This window comes from Quercus lobata, chromosome 1 (genome assembly GCF_001633185.2).
Source record: "Quercus lobata isolate SW786 chromosome 1, ValleyOak3.0 Primary Assembly, whole genome shotgun sequence".
NCBI classification, from domain to species: domain Eukaryota; kingdom Viridiplantae; phylum Streptophyta; class Magnoliopsida; order Fagales; family Fagaceae; genus Quercus; species Quercus lobata.
In genome coordinates, this window is record NC_044904.1 from 25904429 (window position 1) to 25920643 (window position 16215).

At 35.4% G+C, this 16215-nt stretch overlaps 1 protein-coding gene and 1 pseudogene across 1 annotated transcript; both read left to right on the forward strand.

The window, feature by feature from the left end:
• Positions 1-654: 654 nt before the first annotated feature.
• On the forward strand, positions 655-4296 carry LOC115984940 (WRKY transcription factor WRKY24-like). The gene is made up of 5 exons (XM_031107924.1): positions 655-1153; positions 1629-1817; positions 1919-2574; positions 2870-3031; positions 3466-4296. The coding sequence occupies exons 1-5, from the start codon at positions 818-820 to the stop codon at positions 3920-3922; spliced, it is 1800 nt and encodes a 599-aa protein (XP_030963784.1). The 5' UTR covers positions 655-817; the 3' UTR covers positions 3923-4296.
• Positions 4297-6080: 1784 nt separating this feature from the next.
• LOC115951575 lies at positions 6081-16138 on the forward strand (annotated as a pseudogene).
• Positions 16139-16215: the final 77 nt, after the last annotated feature.

Below are 16215 nucleotides of genomic sequence, written 5' to 3' on the forward strand. Positions count from 1 at the left end.
TATTAGTAGCTGTTAAAAGTTTACTGCTATTGGCTTAGAAATTATTTCTAAAATTATTTTTAATGAAAAAAAAAATAGCTAACTTTCTTGACAGTTTTTTAATAAGTAATAAATAAGTATTTCTGAAGTATAAAGAATGTTAGAATAGTATTCTCTCATTTTATATTTATGGTGAAGTCTACTTAATAAAATTATAGTAGAATTTAAAATAAATATGAGAGAAAGAAATATCATTTATTCATACTCCAAAAATATTTAATAAATTATTTATTTATTTTTTATAATTTTCACAAAAATAATATTAAATTTTTCTTAAAATAATTCATATGCAAATACCCAAAACTGCGCATTATCAGATAAATAAATCCACATTTACGAGCGAAAGCAGCTGATCAAACGGAGGCAAGCATGAAACCACAGCATCCTAGCCAGCTGCCAACCATAGAAAACAACAGCTCCTACCAATTACTAGAAAGATATCTCAGTGTCAGCCGCCATCCAGTCAAACCCACGAGTTTTGACCCAAAAAAATTAAATAAAAATGATGTAATATAAACACATACAATTTTTTATTTCATTTATAAAATTTTTTTCCACGGTCAAACTTACCCTTAGTTTCCCAGAAAGATCCCAATAAAGAAAAACAAGGCATAAACTTGTACAATACGTGACCATTTTCTTCACCTCTTCTCTAATATCTATCCATCTCTGTCCCATTTGTTTTTATATCTTTAGCTTTCTTCTGTACCATAAAGCTTTTGCTCCTCAAACACGACCAAAGAAAGACCCTCTTTCTGTTTTTCATTTTACTATTTCTATGGCTTCCTCTTCTGGGAGCTTGGATACCTCAGCTAACTCACACCCGGCTAGCTTCACTTTCTCTACTCACCCTTTCATGACAACCTCTTTCTCTGACCTCCTTGCCTCACCCAACGATATTGATGACCATAACACCACATTAGAGAATAGAAATCGTAGCTTGTCAGATCGAATAGCTGAGAGAACTGGGTCGGGAGTGCCTAAATTCAAGTCAATCCCACCTCCTTTGCCCATTTCTCCACCTACTGTGTCTCCAAGTTCTTACTTTGCTATCCCAGCTGGGTTGAGCCCAGCTGAGCTCTTGGACTCCCCTGTTCTTCTCAACGCTTCTAACGTAAGTTTTTTTTTTTTGGTGTGTGTGTGTGTCAGAGTTTCTGTTTTGCTTTTTATGTAACAAATCCTTTTAGGTTGTTTGAAAAAATTGAGAGAAATGAAAGATTAAAAAAAGAAAAAAAAGAAGAGATATCTTTGAAGGCTGTTCTGTTTTAGAGGAAATGAAGGAACTTAATCTGAGTCAAGTCAAATTATTGTGCATGACTCAGTTGACTTGGAGGTTTTTTCGTTGTTTTCTTTCGGACCAAAATAAATTCATGGTTATTAACAATCAAATTAAGGAAGCATAGGCTTAAGTCAAGGTCATGGCTTTCAAAATTCTGTTTTCGGTTAGCTATTTGTGGTGCTAAATTAATTAATGGGGTTCTTTGTTCCTCTTTTGTCTTGTTGAATCTAATCTAGTTTTCCTAATTATTATCTCCTTTGCCATAATTGGTTGATGGGCTTTTGCTATTTTTCTGTTTATATGTATACAGATTCTGCCATCTCCAACAACAGGAACATTCCCTGCTCAGGCCTTCAATTGGAGGAGTAATTTTAGCAACCAGCAGCAGAATGTTAAACAAGAAAACAAAAACTACTCAGATTTCTCTTTCCAAACCCAACAAAGGCCTCCTTTATCATCAACAACAAATTATCAGCCTTCAAATACTGCGATTCAAACAGTATGTAACAAAATTTTTAATACACATGCCAGTCCAGGTTTCTTCGATTTTCTTCTCTTTGATTTTCATTAACAATCTTTTTATTTGTTACAAATTTTCAGGTGCAGCCACAAGCCTGGAGTTTCCAAGAACCCACCAAGCAGGATGATTTTTCCACAGGAAAGAGTATGGTAAAGGCTGAATTCGGTTCAATGCAGGGCTATTCCTCTGATATCACCACCATAACAAGTAACACTCAAAGCAACAACAACAACAACAGCAACAACGGTGGGCTCCAATCAGAATATGGTAATTATCACCAACAGCCTCAACAGCCTCAAACACTGAGTAGGAGGTCTGATGATGGGTACAATTGGAGGAAATATGGTCAAAAACAAGTTAAAGGAAGTGAAAATCCTAGAAGTTATTACAAGTGCACATACCCCAATTGCCCAACAAAGAAGAAAGTTGAGAGGTCCTTAGATGGGCAAATTACTGAGATAGTTTACAAGGGTAGTCATAACCATCCCAAGCCTCAGTCTACTAGGAGATCATCCTCATCATCCTCAACTTCTCATGCCATTCAAGTTTCTAATTCTTCCTCCCATGAACTTCATGATCAGTCATATGCCACCCTTGGTAATGGACATATGGATTCGGTTGCAACCCCGGAAAACTCTTCCATATCGATGGGGGATGAGGATTTTGATCAGAGTTCTCAAAAGAGTAAGTCCGCAGGAGATGACTATGATGAGGATGAGCCCGATGCCAAAAGATGGTAAGTTTGATAGATTAGTTTTGGATGGAGTTTACCTCTAAACCAAAGGAAAATTCCTCTAATCCATTGCGATTCAAATGACCATCCACTTTTAGTTACATGACTTAGCTAAAGAGTTATGTCATTTAATATATGTGGATGATTTTATGAATCAAATAATTGATTGGAAGAGATTTTTCCAAAATTGGTTTGAAAAAAGCACTTTGTTTAATTAGCTTGTGTAATTTTTTTCTTTTATATAGTATGGTTGGGTGGGTTTGGTCTGATAATTTTGTGTTTTCCTTTAATTGTCCAGGAAAAAAGACGGTGAAAATGAAGGTATTTCAGCAGCCGGGAGCAGAACAGTGAGGGAACCTAGAGTTGTAGTTCAGACAACTAGTGATATAGATATTTTAGATGATGGATATCGTTGGAGGAAATATGGGCAGAAAGTGGTCAAGGGCAATCCAAACCCAAGGTAGCGCTTACTTTTCATTTTACTTTTAATTTCTTTGTCAAACTTTTCAAAGTTTTATTTTACATTCAAAGTTCTAGAATCATTATTCTATAACACTTGCACTCTTGACTCTTATATTCGTACCCTATGCTCTCAATGTCTTGTTACTTGAACACCTTATTTAAAAGACTAGTCTATCTTTTTGGTCGGTTTGGGCCATTTGCATATTTCAAAAGTGATCCATTTTGGCTTAAAAGTTTCTTTGATGGTGTGTGCTTTATTCTTAGCACTCGATGGATTTATTGAATTAAAAAACCCAAAATTTTTAGGCTGAACTTTCTCACTCAAAACTTTTGAACACTCACTTTTGCTTACTGGGGTATGTTTTGCCTAGCCTGCCTTGGTCCTTAAGTTGTAATTTTCTAATCTTGAGTTTACTTGTACACAAATTGTAGGAGCTACTACAAGTGCACAAATCCAGGGTGTCCAGTGAGAAAGCATGTTGAGCGAGCATCTCATGATCTAAGGGCAGTGATCACAACCTATGAGGGGAAGCACAACCATGATGTTCCCGCAGCCCGTGGCAGTGGCAGCCATTCTGTCAATAGGCCTTTGCCAAGCAACAATAATAACAACATTAGTGCTGCCACAGCAATTAGGCCTTCAGCCATAACCCATCAAATTAACAATTCTGTGAACAACCACCATCTTCACAATCTAAGACTACCAACATCTGAAGGGCAAGCACCCTTCACCTTGGAGATGTTGCAGAGCCCCGGGAGCCTCGGCTACTCAGGTTTCGGGAATGCCATTAATTCTTACATGAACCAACAACAAGTCACAGACAATGTGTATTCTAGAGCCAAAGAAGAACCAAGGGATGAAATGTTTTTCGAAACTTTGCTTGCATAGACTTTGGAATTGCAAGGTTCTGACTTAAAAAAGAAAAAAAATATTGGAGGGAGTAGGAACAGAAGTGCAAAACAAAATAAGAAGCGCAGGTCCATTCAATTTATTGCAAATTTGTTTGTTTTTGTTGTATATTTATACACGGATTGGTTTTTGTATATTCAAAAATGTATCCTTAGATAAATTTCTCAACTTATTTGTTAATTGTTTTGAGGCCTTCCTACCCTACAATTGAAGGGCCTCAAATCACTTTTTTGTATCACACATGGTAGTGATTTTTTTTTTGTGCCTGGTTGTAAAACCAAGAAAAGTTGGGAATTTAATCAAAAGCATGTAGTTGTTGTTTTGAGCAGTGAAAGGAAAAGATTGATTGATTTTTTTTTTTTTTTGAAATCCTTTTCTCCTATCAACCAGAGTGGGGTCCATCAAACTAGTAGGACCCACTTGAATGGCAGGCCATAGTTGCTGATTAGAGAGTTTGCATTGATCATTTGCTTAAATCCTAATGGAGGGAGGGTTTGATTTGAATGAGTCAAAAATGTCAAGCTGGCCCAGCTGGGGGATTATTTTGGTGACTTGGTGCACAAGTTGGTCAAGGTCAACTTAAATAGCAACAGATGGACCTTCCAGGTTGCTCCCTTGGTGGTGGTTCATCTTAATCTTAATCTTCTAGTACAACTACTTAAAATTACTGCATAACCCATTGTCCATAACCCTTGCACGCAGGTCCTTAGACCAAGGTTTTAGGACTATTTCGGTACATTTGAACGACTTTTTTTTTATATATATTTATATTTCAATAGTACTATAGCTATTATGATGATGATAAGAATGAGACAGTTACGTGTTGCGCACGGTGCATTTAAAAACAAATCTGGACTACAATGGTCCCACACGGCTTTGCCTACCCACCGACCTGATAGCTTAAACTGTTTTATGTGTCTTTTTCTTCGTCCAATAGATCTGATTTCTATATGCTATGTTATTTATGTTTTAATGCTTGTTTTTTTTTTTTGGTAATCTTAATGCTTGTTTTTGTTTTGTACCTTAGACTCCATTTTGCCTGTTTGTGTAAATGGTTACCTATTTTTTTGGTTATTGTGGAAGGGTTGCCAACTTGTTTTTGTTTTGTTCCTTAGTCAATTTGTCTATTGTGGAAGGGTTTTTTGCCTTTTTCTTTTTTTTGTGGTTATTTGCTCCCTTTTAGGGAAAGACAAATTTAGCTCAAATTTCTATCTAGATTGTCCTAGACTTTAATTAATTTGTAGAAGTTCTCACAAAAAAAAAAAAAAAAAATTTGTAGAAGTTCAGCTAAACGCAAAGCTGTATTGGAGTTTTGTTTTTTATTTTATTTTTTATTTTTTTAATTTGATAAAAAAAAATTTATGAAAGCTGTATTGAAGTTGGCTATAGCCTATTAACATCAAAACATTTTAAGTCAAGGTTGGCAATTCTCATGCACAATGACACTAATCATTCACAGACTTCTAGCATGTACTGTATTTTAAGGGAAATAGACTTATTAAGATGCTAACACGTGTTATAAGTCCAGTACATAGGAATACTGATCTCAATCATTACTTTATTTTAAAATGCTAAAAAGAAAGTCGTATTAATTTTCTATTTTTGAGAAATAAATGTGTATTAATTTGATTTGTTTGTTTAAACCCACTTGATTAAGTAGGTCCAAAGAAGATTAATGCTATTATGGTTGATAGTTCGATAATTGAATAAGTAGGCCCAAATTCCAAAGAATGATGTTCTATGATAGGTATTTCGATAATTACATTAAAAAAAAAGTTAGTATAGAAGCTCCAACGCCCAAACCACAATAAAAAACCTAATGATATTTTGCATAACGACCAGTCAACCCTTCCAAATCAACCTAAGCTGGGATTATTTTTTCCTTCTCATTTATAATGCCCCTAAAAACAAAAGAAAAGTTCAACCCTGTCTTTGAATTCAAACCAGAAAAGGATTGGTCCATTATTTACTTCGCTATTTATTTAGTTGTAACCTGGTAGTCCTATTAAGAATTTAAGAGAGAGAGAGAGAGAGAATGCAAATTTGGGAATTAATGGTTGGGCTAGCCTAGTCTACTTTTACACGTAGCCCATATATCTCAAATTTGCCTTTTATTGGGCCCAAGGGCTTTGTTCTCATGGGGCAGTACTTCCAAATTTGTTACTCCAATGGCTATGTGCCCGCCAAGTGCGGTTATATTTGGTGTGGCCCAATCTATGCAATTGTTAGTTTGTCGCCAAGCTTGAATACAGGTGGGGTGGGGGAAAAAGAAGAAGTGAAATTGCAAATTGCAATACCTAAGTTTATGTGTTTTCATTTTTGTCTTTATAATATCAATTATTTCAAAATTTATCCCAATTTTCTTTTATATCATATTGTATTATATGTGATTCTTCACAATAACTAAATTGAGTATTAAAAGTTTTTTTTGTTCATTTAAAAATTGTTTTTGAACATGAGTTGAGTTTGAGTTCATTACCAAATCAGATTATAAGTTTAAGCTTAGTTCATTTTCTTATTAAATAAGCTTGAGTTTGTTTATGAACTATTGGATTAACTTATTCAATAAAGCTAGGGACACGATAAAAGTTCATAACAATTTTACAACATTTCTAAATAATCCTACCACCTCATATGGGCCGATCATAATTTTTAATTTAATTTTTTCAATGGTCCATGTGTGAGGTGATAGGTTAATTTGGGAATTTGTGAACTTGTATATTTTATGTATAAGAAATTACAAATTACAATTTGATATCTTATGAACTTATTTACAAACTTACATAATCCAAGTTCAAGTCTATAAAAGTATGTTTTGAACATTTATAAATATAAACGTATAATATTATATTACATTAATTTAGCATTATACTCATCAGCTTATTTATAAGCGCATTATTATATTTAAGCTTCACTTGTTTAATATTCAAGTCTAATCTTAGTTTTGTGTTTAGATCATTTGTTAAATAAATAAGTATTTCTTGAGCTAAGCCTAAGCTGTTCATTAACACTTCATAGTTTGGTTCACTTGAACCTTGGTTGCTGTTAAGTCACCTAAAACAACTTAGTTTTGTATTTTATTTTTCATTTCTAAATATTAAAAAGAAATATTTACAAATAATATCGACAAATAAGAAATTTTTATAGAAAAAAAATTTCTTTTATTATTATTATTATTATTTCTTAGGGCTCCCTTTCACTCTCATTCTTTATATATCAAGAATTTTGTGCATTAATTTGAGTAAGAAATTGGTACATTAGTGGTGAAGAATAATGACAGGGGTAATCAAAAAATTATTGGTTAACAAAATCTAGTGTGCTAAGTGTTTTTGGTCATTCAATTTATTATTTTTATTTTTTGGATTTGAGAAAACATAACTATGATTTTGTTGTGTTTTGAAAAGCGATACTTGAGAGGTCTAAAATGAAAAGGCTTTTGATGTCATATTTACACAGAGTATCCACACAACACAACAAAACTTTATGATAAAGCTTTTGATTTCATGACATAGACCCACATGTAATTTAAAACAACTTATTGTAAAAGTTGGGATAGCTTGAACCATAGTCTTGATCAAATTGTCTCTGTAAGTCTGAGACAACAGATTTTCTTTCCAACTTTGTAATTTCTTCCATACACTCTCCTGATGTAATAAAAACTAACCTTTTTCTTTTTACCCACCAGTGAAGGCAAATCCAAATACCTCTCATTTTTTCTGATTTCAATAACACCCAGAGCTTCTTTTATTGATTGTTTTTTTTTCTTCAAAAGTAGACTTTCTAAAGAAAGTAGTTGTCATGGGTTTATTGATCTATAAGCTAAAGCAATTTTCATAAGTTTCCAGGATCTCCAAGACTTTTTGACATTCACCTAGGGATGATCTACAAATAAGAAGATTATTGTATGCAAAAAGAAAATGGAGTTAATCTTGGGCCATATTTACACAAAGTGCCTATTTGGCTAGAGCTTGCAAGCTCAGCTTTTAGTTTTTTAGCTTTTATATATAGTTTTTTAAAATTTCACTTTTTCTTATTTTTTCAAAGTACTAGTATCCTGTAACAGCAAAATATTTCCAACAAAAAGTTAAATAAGCTGTTCCCAGACAGTCACAAAGAGTCTCCAAACGACCCTTATATCTAATCACATCGGGAATTTTGACGTTGATGAAACTTGAAAGTAGATAGAAGTATCATATTGAATTAGGAAACAAAATTAAAATTATGAAGTTGAAAATGAAAACATTGAAAAATAACCAAGTTTATGTGGGTGAAATTTGTAATTAGGATTAAAAAAAAAAAAAAGTAATTCATGCTCCACTAGGGCTCCCACTTGAAAGGAAAATCTCCATAAATGGTAATCCTCTCCATGGTGGTTAACCACTTTCCAACTCTTGATTTCCCAAATCCAGCATAAACCAGGTAATCGTATTTTGGACCCCACCATATCTTTCCTTCCTAGACCATTAAAATAAATTCCAATTCCCTAATTTTCCCTCAAAACTCCCATTTATTAACAAATCCTACCCTCCTCCCCCACCTTCACTCTCTTCGAGACTTAATACTTGGCGCCAAACTCAGTGAACGATTCATGGACCCACCAAGATTGAGGCCCAGTTCGTAGAACGTTTACGTCTGAATCTTCTCCTTGGGAGTTCTGATCCCAGCCGTCCAATTCACTTACATCGTCACGGTCCAAGGCGGATCCTGCAACACTGGTAGCTTTTGCTTCTTCCCAAAATCCTTAAGACTCAACGCCCGTGTCCCTGTGTCCATATAGGACCTTGGTCCACCAAGAATTTGTGCAAATCCGTTGACTTTTACTCTTCCGTCTTCAAAGATTTTGTCTCCAAAGCCTTTCTCTCTCCCAATTCCAAGGCTCTTTGCCTCGAAACCCTAGTCGGCGAGGATGTACTTGCGTTGAGAGAGATTGGCGTAATTGACTCCTTCGGAATCTCCAAGAGACCGTCTCTGTCGATGATCATCCCTGGCAAGGCACACCGCCAACCGTTCGATGATAACGTTTTCGATTTCAAGTTCTCTGGTATCGGCGGCTTGGACTGCTCGAACTGGTCGGTCAGTTTTGCTACGGAGATCACCCGGACTCTTAGACCGGGAGGCTTCCTCTTCGTCCTCACCAATGCCAAAGACTCGTACAACTTATACTCTTTCCTCGAATTGTTCAATTCCTCTTTTAGATTGATTAGTTCCTGTGAAATTGATAGCATAGATTCTTCGAAGATTCGCTAGATTGTGATGTAGAAAGAAATCGAAAATATTTTCCACAACGAGAGGAATTCGAATTCCGGTGATAAATTCTTGGTTCCTATAAAGAAAATAGAGATCTAGTTTTCTGCAAATTGAGAGAGAGAAAAGAAGAACCTTCTGGAAGAAGTTTCATTCACTAAAAAATTATATGTCAAACTGAAACGTACAATAAGGTTCACTATTTATATTACACGATGAATCAAAAAATCACTAGCCTAAACATGCTGAAAACTAACTACACTAACAAGAATGCAGTTATAGTAATTACAAGAAACTTGTGCATCAAATAACTTCAAGCCACGTGTCCCACTTACTAACTAATTCAACCCTTTAAATTAAACAACCTTGTTTCATTCTTCATTTCATTTAATCTTTCTTCAAATGATGTCGTTTTCCTTCTTTGCCTCAATCTTGACACTCCCCCTCAAGTCCTGAACTGCTGATTGTTCAATGACTTGAACTTATGAATGAGGTTTGATGGATTAGGAACAAATATGTCTATAAGACTAAGTCTACTTGCCAACCTAGTAAAAGCTGATATTCCCAAGGCTTTGGTTAATATGTTAGCAACCTATGAGTTGCTAGCAACATGAAAAGTTTTGATCTTGTAGCAATGTGACAATTGACTTCAATATGCTTTGTTCTCTTGTGGAACACAAGCTTAGTAGCAATGTGTAATGCAGCCTAATTATCATAGAATACCATTGCAAGTCTTGAATGATGAACTCTCAAATCCTTAAGCAATTGCAGAATCCAAGTTATTTCACAAGCTACTGTTGCCATAGCTCTGTACTCAACCTCAGTTGATGATCTAGAGACTACACCTTGTTTTTTTGACCTCCATGAAATTAAAGAATTACTAAGGAACACACTGTAACTTGTCAAGGATCTTCTAGTGTCAAGATAGCTAGCCTAGTCAGTATCACAATAGGATTTTATCTACAAATCTGAAGTGCTAGAGAAGAATAATCCTTTACTAGGTGAAGCTTTGATGTAGTGAAGCACCTTGTTCATTGCCAACATGTGAAGTTCTCTAGGTTCAGTAAGAAATTGGCTCAACCTGTGCATTGCATAGGTGATGTCGGGTCTAGTCAGTGTCAGGTATAACAACCTTCCTATGAGCCTCCTATACTGACCTGGGTCTGCTAAAGGTACACTCTCATACTTAGACAACCTTAAATTCTGCTCCATAGGTAATTTGCTAGGTTTGCAGCCCAAATAACCTGAATTTTTGAGTATCTCAAGTGCATATTTCCTCTAATTTAGGCTAATCCCTTTATTAGTTCTAGCTATTTCAAGACCAAGGAAATATCTCAATGATCCAAGGTCTTTAATACCAAGCTTTCTGTCAAGTACCTGTTTCAGTTGCTTAAACAATCTAGATTATTTCCTGTCAGCAAAATATCATCACATACACTAACAAGATAGTAAAAGAAGAACCTTGTGAATGTATAAAAAGGGAATAATTAGCCTTTGAATGCACAAAACCCATGCTCAAAATGGTTGTGGAAAGCTTCTCAAACCACTGTCTGGAAGCTTACTTCAAACTATACAACCTTTTGTTTAATTTACACACCAAATTCTCCCCCTTGTTGTGAAAGCTAGGTGGCAAAGACATGTAGACTTCCTTAATCAAGTCTCCATGTAAAAAGGCTTTGTTTACATCCATTTGAAGTAAAAACCACCCTTTCACAGTAGCCAAGGCCAAAACCATTCGAATCGAAACAAATTTGGCCATAGGGAAGAACGTTTCAGAGTAATCGAGTCCCTCCTTTTGTGTACCCCTTTGCAACGAGTCTTGCTTTGTACCTCTCAATTGTGCCATCATGGTTATACTTGATTTTGTATATCCATTTACATCTAATTGGAATTTTCCCCAAAGGTAATTGAGTGAGTGTCCATGTATTGTTCTTTTCTAGAGCAATATTCTCTTTGTCCATTGCTGCTCTCCCCACTCTGCAGATTTCACTGCTTGATGAAAATAAGCAGGCTTTGTAGCAATCTCTTTGTCCATTGCTGCTCTCCACTCTGCAAATTTCACTGCTTGATGAAATCTCTTTGTCCATTTCTGCTCTCCCCTTTGCAGATTTCATTGCTTGATGAAAATAAGCAAGCTATGCAGGTGTAGTAGTAATAGACATGATAAAAGAGTGAAAAGAGCTACCAAGTTTCTCATAGCTGAGATAGTCTTAAATGTCATAAGGTGATCCTAGACAAGGTTTAGAAACCATTGCCTTACAAGAATAATTTGTGAGATATGTAGGTGCATTGTGAGGTCTAGTTGATCTCCTAGGAACAATAGGAGTTGATGTAGTGGATGTAGGAACAATTTAAGGGGAAATAGGAACGATGTCAGTGGAAAAAGGAGGTGAAGATAGATCAATGGAACAATGAGAATCAGAAATAGGAGAAACAACATCAGATGAAGTGGGAATAGAATGATCTAAAATAGGAACAGAATCTGATGGAATGATGTTTGCCGTGAAATTAAGGGGTTTATAAGCAGATGGAGATGAATGGAAAGACTCACTCACAGAACCAGTATAAGGAAAATCAAAATTGTCAAGGTTAGAAGACAATGAGGAATCTGTTTGAGCAAAAGGATATACATTTTCATAGAAAACTATATCCTTGGAAATGTGTATAGAATTAGAATCTAGGTCCAAAACCTTGTAACCTTTGATGCCATGGGAATAGCCTAAGAAAACACTCCTTCTAGCTCTAGATGCAAATTTGTGTTTGTTATGGGGCAAAGTGGAAATGAAACATAGACAACCAAAACATCTCAAGTCAGTAAAGGAAGGTGGTTTATTAAAAAGCATTTCATAAGGAGTCTTATTATGCAGAAGTTTGGAAGGGGTCCTATTAATCAAGTACACTGCTGTCAAAATACAATCTCCCTAACAGGATAAAGGAATCTAAGATTGAAGTTTTAAAGCTCTAGCAACATTAAGAATATGTTGATGTTTCCTCTCAACAATGACATTTTGCTGTGGTGTATCAACACATGATAATTGGTGCAAAATGCCTTTGCTTTTAAAGAAACCTTTTAAGTAAAACTTAGTTCCATTATCACTCCTTATGCACTTAATTTTCTTTTCAAATTGTGTTTCAATCATAGTAGCAAATTGAGGAATCAAGAATTCAGTTTTAGATTTTTTTTAAAGAAAATATACCCAAGTACATCTAGAAAAATCATCCACAATAGTCAAGAAATATTTGTAACCTTCATTTGTTGCAGTAAAGAAAGGTCCCCACAAGTCACAATGTACAAGTTCAAAAGGTGAAGCAAAAATATGCTCACTTACAGGAAATGAAAGACTCTTTTACTTAGCAAAGTGACAAATGTCACAACACTGTGATTTATTTTCAGAAGTACAAGGTACAAATTTATTCAACAATAACATCTTTGAAAAAGAAGGATGACCCAAATGAGTATGCCACAACTCTGAAAAAATGGAAGGTAAATGTTAAACAGCAAATGCTGAAAAGGATGTAGGTTATGTGACATTTTGTAGCAAGTATAGGCCTTTGCTTTCTCTACCCAGACAAATCATGCTTCAATGAGCTAGGTCATTTGCCAAGAAAAATCAAGTAATAGAAATATGTTTTTGTAAGTTGGCTAACAGAATTCAAATTAAAGCTGAAAGATGACACACAAAGCACATCAGTGAGTGTTAATGTGGATGAAATTCTAACTATCCCTATATGTGTAACCATGGCTTGCTCCCCATTAGGCAAAGTAACATAAGTTTGAACAATTGAAGTTATTGTGGTTAAGTGAGTCATTGAATGAACCATATGGTCAGTGGCTCCTGTGTTTGATCCAATCCGTAGATTTGTAGGCTTTTCTATCTACTAAATGACTAGAGAAAACAGAATGAGACATATTAGGAGGAATCCAAAATGGACTTGAGAAATTGTTGACAAAGGTATTGGATGAAGGATCTTCAGCAGTTGCTGTCATCATAGTTGCTACTTGATGGGCAGGTGATAGTCCAAAAGTTGAACAAGCATTATCCTTACAGACAGATATGATAACAATTGTTCACACTGAGATTGTGAAATAGGACATTGAGGTTGTGATGAAGATGCTTGAAATTGTGGAGTGAAATTCTGAAAAACCATTTCATTAGATTGCACACCAGAATTATTAACACCAAATTGTGAAACACCATAGCCATTGCCTCCATTGTTGAAGAAATTTTGACCTTGACCAATTGAACTGTTTGAGTTTCCTGGTTGGAAAATACCTGACACTTGATTTACCATGGACCATTCCCTTTTGGTTTATAGCTTGGTGGATATCCATGAAGCTTATAGCATTTATTTGCTGTATGACCAGTCAAGCCACAGTAAGTACAAACTGGCATTTCTTTCTTATAGTTCCCCCTTTTTCCTCCATGGAACCCTTGACCTTGATTAGGCCTAAAATTGGGATTAAAACTAGGATTACCACCATTAGTAGCATATAAAGCAGTAGGTTCAACCATCATATTTACTCTATGGCCTATGTTTCTCCGTTTTTCTTCTTGCAAAATCAGAGACAAACTTTGTTGATTGAAGGAAGAGGCTTAGCAATCAAGATTTGACCAATAATATGATCATAGCTATCATTTAACCCCATAAGAAAATGAAAAACATGCTCTTTATGTTGAATTTCAACTTGTGTCTTATCAAAACCAAAGGTGCAAACACAAGTGCAAGGCGCATAAGATTGATAATTTGCATATTAATCCCAAAGAGTTTTGAACTCAGTGAAGTAGGAACTCACTGATAACTGACCTTGAGTGAGATGAGAAATCTCCTTCTGCAACTCATAAAGCCTCAGTGAACTTCCTTGAGAAAAGCGATCTTGTAGATCGATCCACAATTCTTGAGCAGTATTTATATACCTCACACTTGCTTGAATATCCTAGATAAGTGAATTCACCAACCACGAAAGAACCATGGTGTTGCATCTACACCAAGAATCATACAAAGGTGAAGTAACCTCTGGTTTGGAAATTGCTCCATTGACAAACACAAATTTGTTCCTCGCACTCAAGGCTAAGAACACAGATTTGGTCCAAGCAGTATAATTCTTTGGACCTATCAAAGGTTGTGAAGAGAGAATAATCCCTGGATTTTCAGCAACAGGGAGAAAGTATGGATTGTTGGCTGATTCATCTACCATCGGTGAATTCAAAGCATTTTGTGAGGATGAACCTACTTGTGGAAGAGTAATAGTGTTGAGATCAGAAGCCTTGAATGGAGCTTCAAGCTTTGATACCATGTAAAGAAAACAAAGATCTAGTTTTCTGCAAATTGAGAGAGAGAGAAAAGAAGAACCTTTTGGAAGAAGTTTCATTCACTAAAAAATGATATATGAAACTGAAACATACAATAGGGTTCACTATTTATATTACACAATAAATCAAAAAATCACTAGCCTAAACATGTTGAAAACTAACTACACTAACAAAAATGCAGCTATAATAATAACAAGAAACTTGTGCATCAAATAACTTCAAGCCACGTGGCCCACTTACCAACTAGTTCAACCCTTTAAATTAAATGACCTCGTTTCATTCTTCTAAGCTTTCTTCAAACGATGCTGTTTTCCTTGTGCCTTGGTACTCCTGCTCTGCCTCTCTGCCTCAATCTTGACAGTTCCAGGATTCAAACGTGAAATAATCCGCAATGCCGAGCCGTTGATTCAAGAAGAGCCATTGAAACCTTGGTTAACATTGAAGAGAAACATAAACAACATAAAATTCCAAACTTCTTCGGTAGAAATTAGCTTTAAGAATAGGTATGTTTACGTTGATGTTGGAGCTTGGAGTTACGGCTCCAGTATAGTTAGTTGGTCTAAGAAAAAGTATCCCAAACAGAACAAGGCTTTTGAGATTTACGCGATTGAGGCCGATAAGGCGTTTCACGAAGAGTATAGATCGAAGAAACGGGTCAATTTATTGCCTTAGGCGGCGTGGGTGAGGAACAAGACATTGTTCTTTGAGATCACTAGGGATCCAAGTAAGAAAACTGTGGAGAAAGGTAAGGGAATGGGGAGGATTCGACCAGTGCAGACCTCTATGAGTTATATGTGTGATGTGGATAAGATTTAGGCGTTTGATTTTGCCAGCTGGTTGAAGAGGACGGTTTCGGAGAAAGATTTTGTGGTGATGAAGATGGATGTGGAAGGGACTGAGTTTCATTTGATTTCGAGATTGATTGAGACCAAGGCGATTTGTTTGATTGATGAGATGTTTATTAAGTGTCATTACAATGGATGGCAGAGGTGTTGTCTTGGTGTGAGGAGTGCTAAGTATCAGAAGACTTATGCTCAATGCTTGGATCTTTTTACTTCACTTAGAGATAGTGGGGGTTCTTGTTCATCAATGGTGGTGACTGGTAACAAATTGACATGATTTTCCTTTTGAATTTTTTGTTTTAGATAGATTCTTGCTTATTCTTAACGGGGAAGAAAGCTGTATTCTTTGATTTGTTAGTTGCTACACCCTGCAAAAGAATAATTCAATGGAAATATTTCATTAATTCTTTTTTCATTAACTTTGTGTTCTCTAGATTGCCTTTCAGTTTTATACATGATTTCTTGCTTCTATATAATTTGGCTCATTTTTGAGAAGCAAAATGGTGGATATTGGCTTGATGGGTGGTTGTGGGGTGCTAACATGATAGATGCTAGAAGTATATCAAGCTCTGTTATTGTTTGGTTAGTTGATTCGCTTGAACTTGAGGTGGTTAGAGATGTTGTTCAATCTGTCAATCAAATTCTTTTGCTGCTATGCAGGACTTAATTGCATTTAGTTGGGTATGAAAAATCATATTATAAGCACATCTGCAATATAACTATGTTCAGATAATTTGAGTTTTGGCTGCTGATTAAAATGAAATCTATTCATGCCTTGTTTGGCTCGAAGAATTTGAGTTTGGTATCTACGTTATACTTTTGAAAATTGGGATGGGTTTTCCATGATAATGAGAAAGCAAGTTGGGGATCCATC

What these genes read in the sequence shown, in the direction of transcription:
- LOC115984940 (XM_031107924.1), top strand. Translation starts at nt 818, where the DNA reads ATGGCTTCCTCTTCTGGGAGCTTGGATACCTCAGCTAACTCACACCCG. An exon ending in TTCTTCTCAACGCTTCTAAC is followed by an intron (nt 1,154 to 1,628) that starts GTAAGTTTTTTT and finishes ATATGTATACAG; the next exon opens with ATTCTGCCATCTCCAACAAC. An exon ending in CAAATACTGCGATTCAAACA is followed by an intron (nt 1,818 to 1,918) that starts GTATGTAACAAA and finishes ACAAATTTTCAG; the next exon opens with GTGCAGCCACAAGCCTGGAG.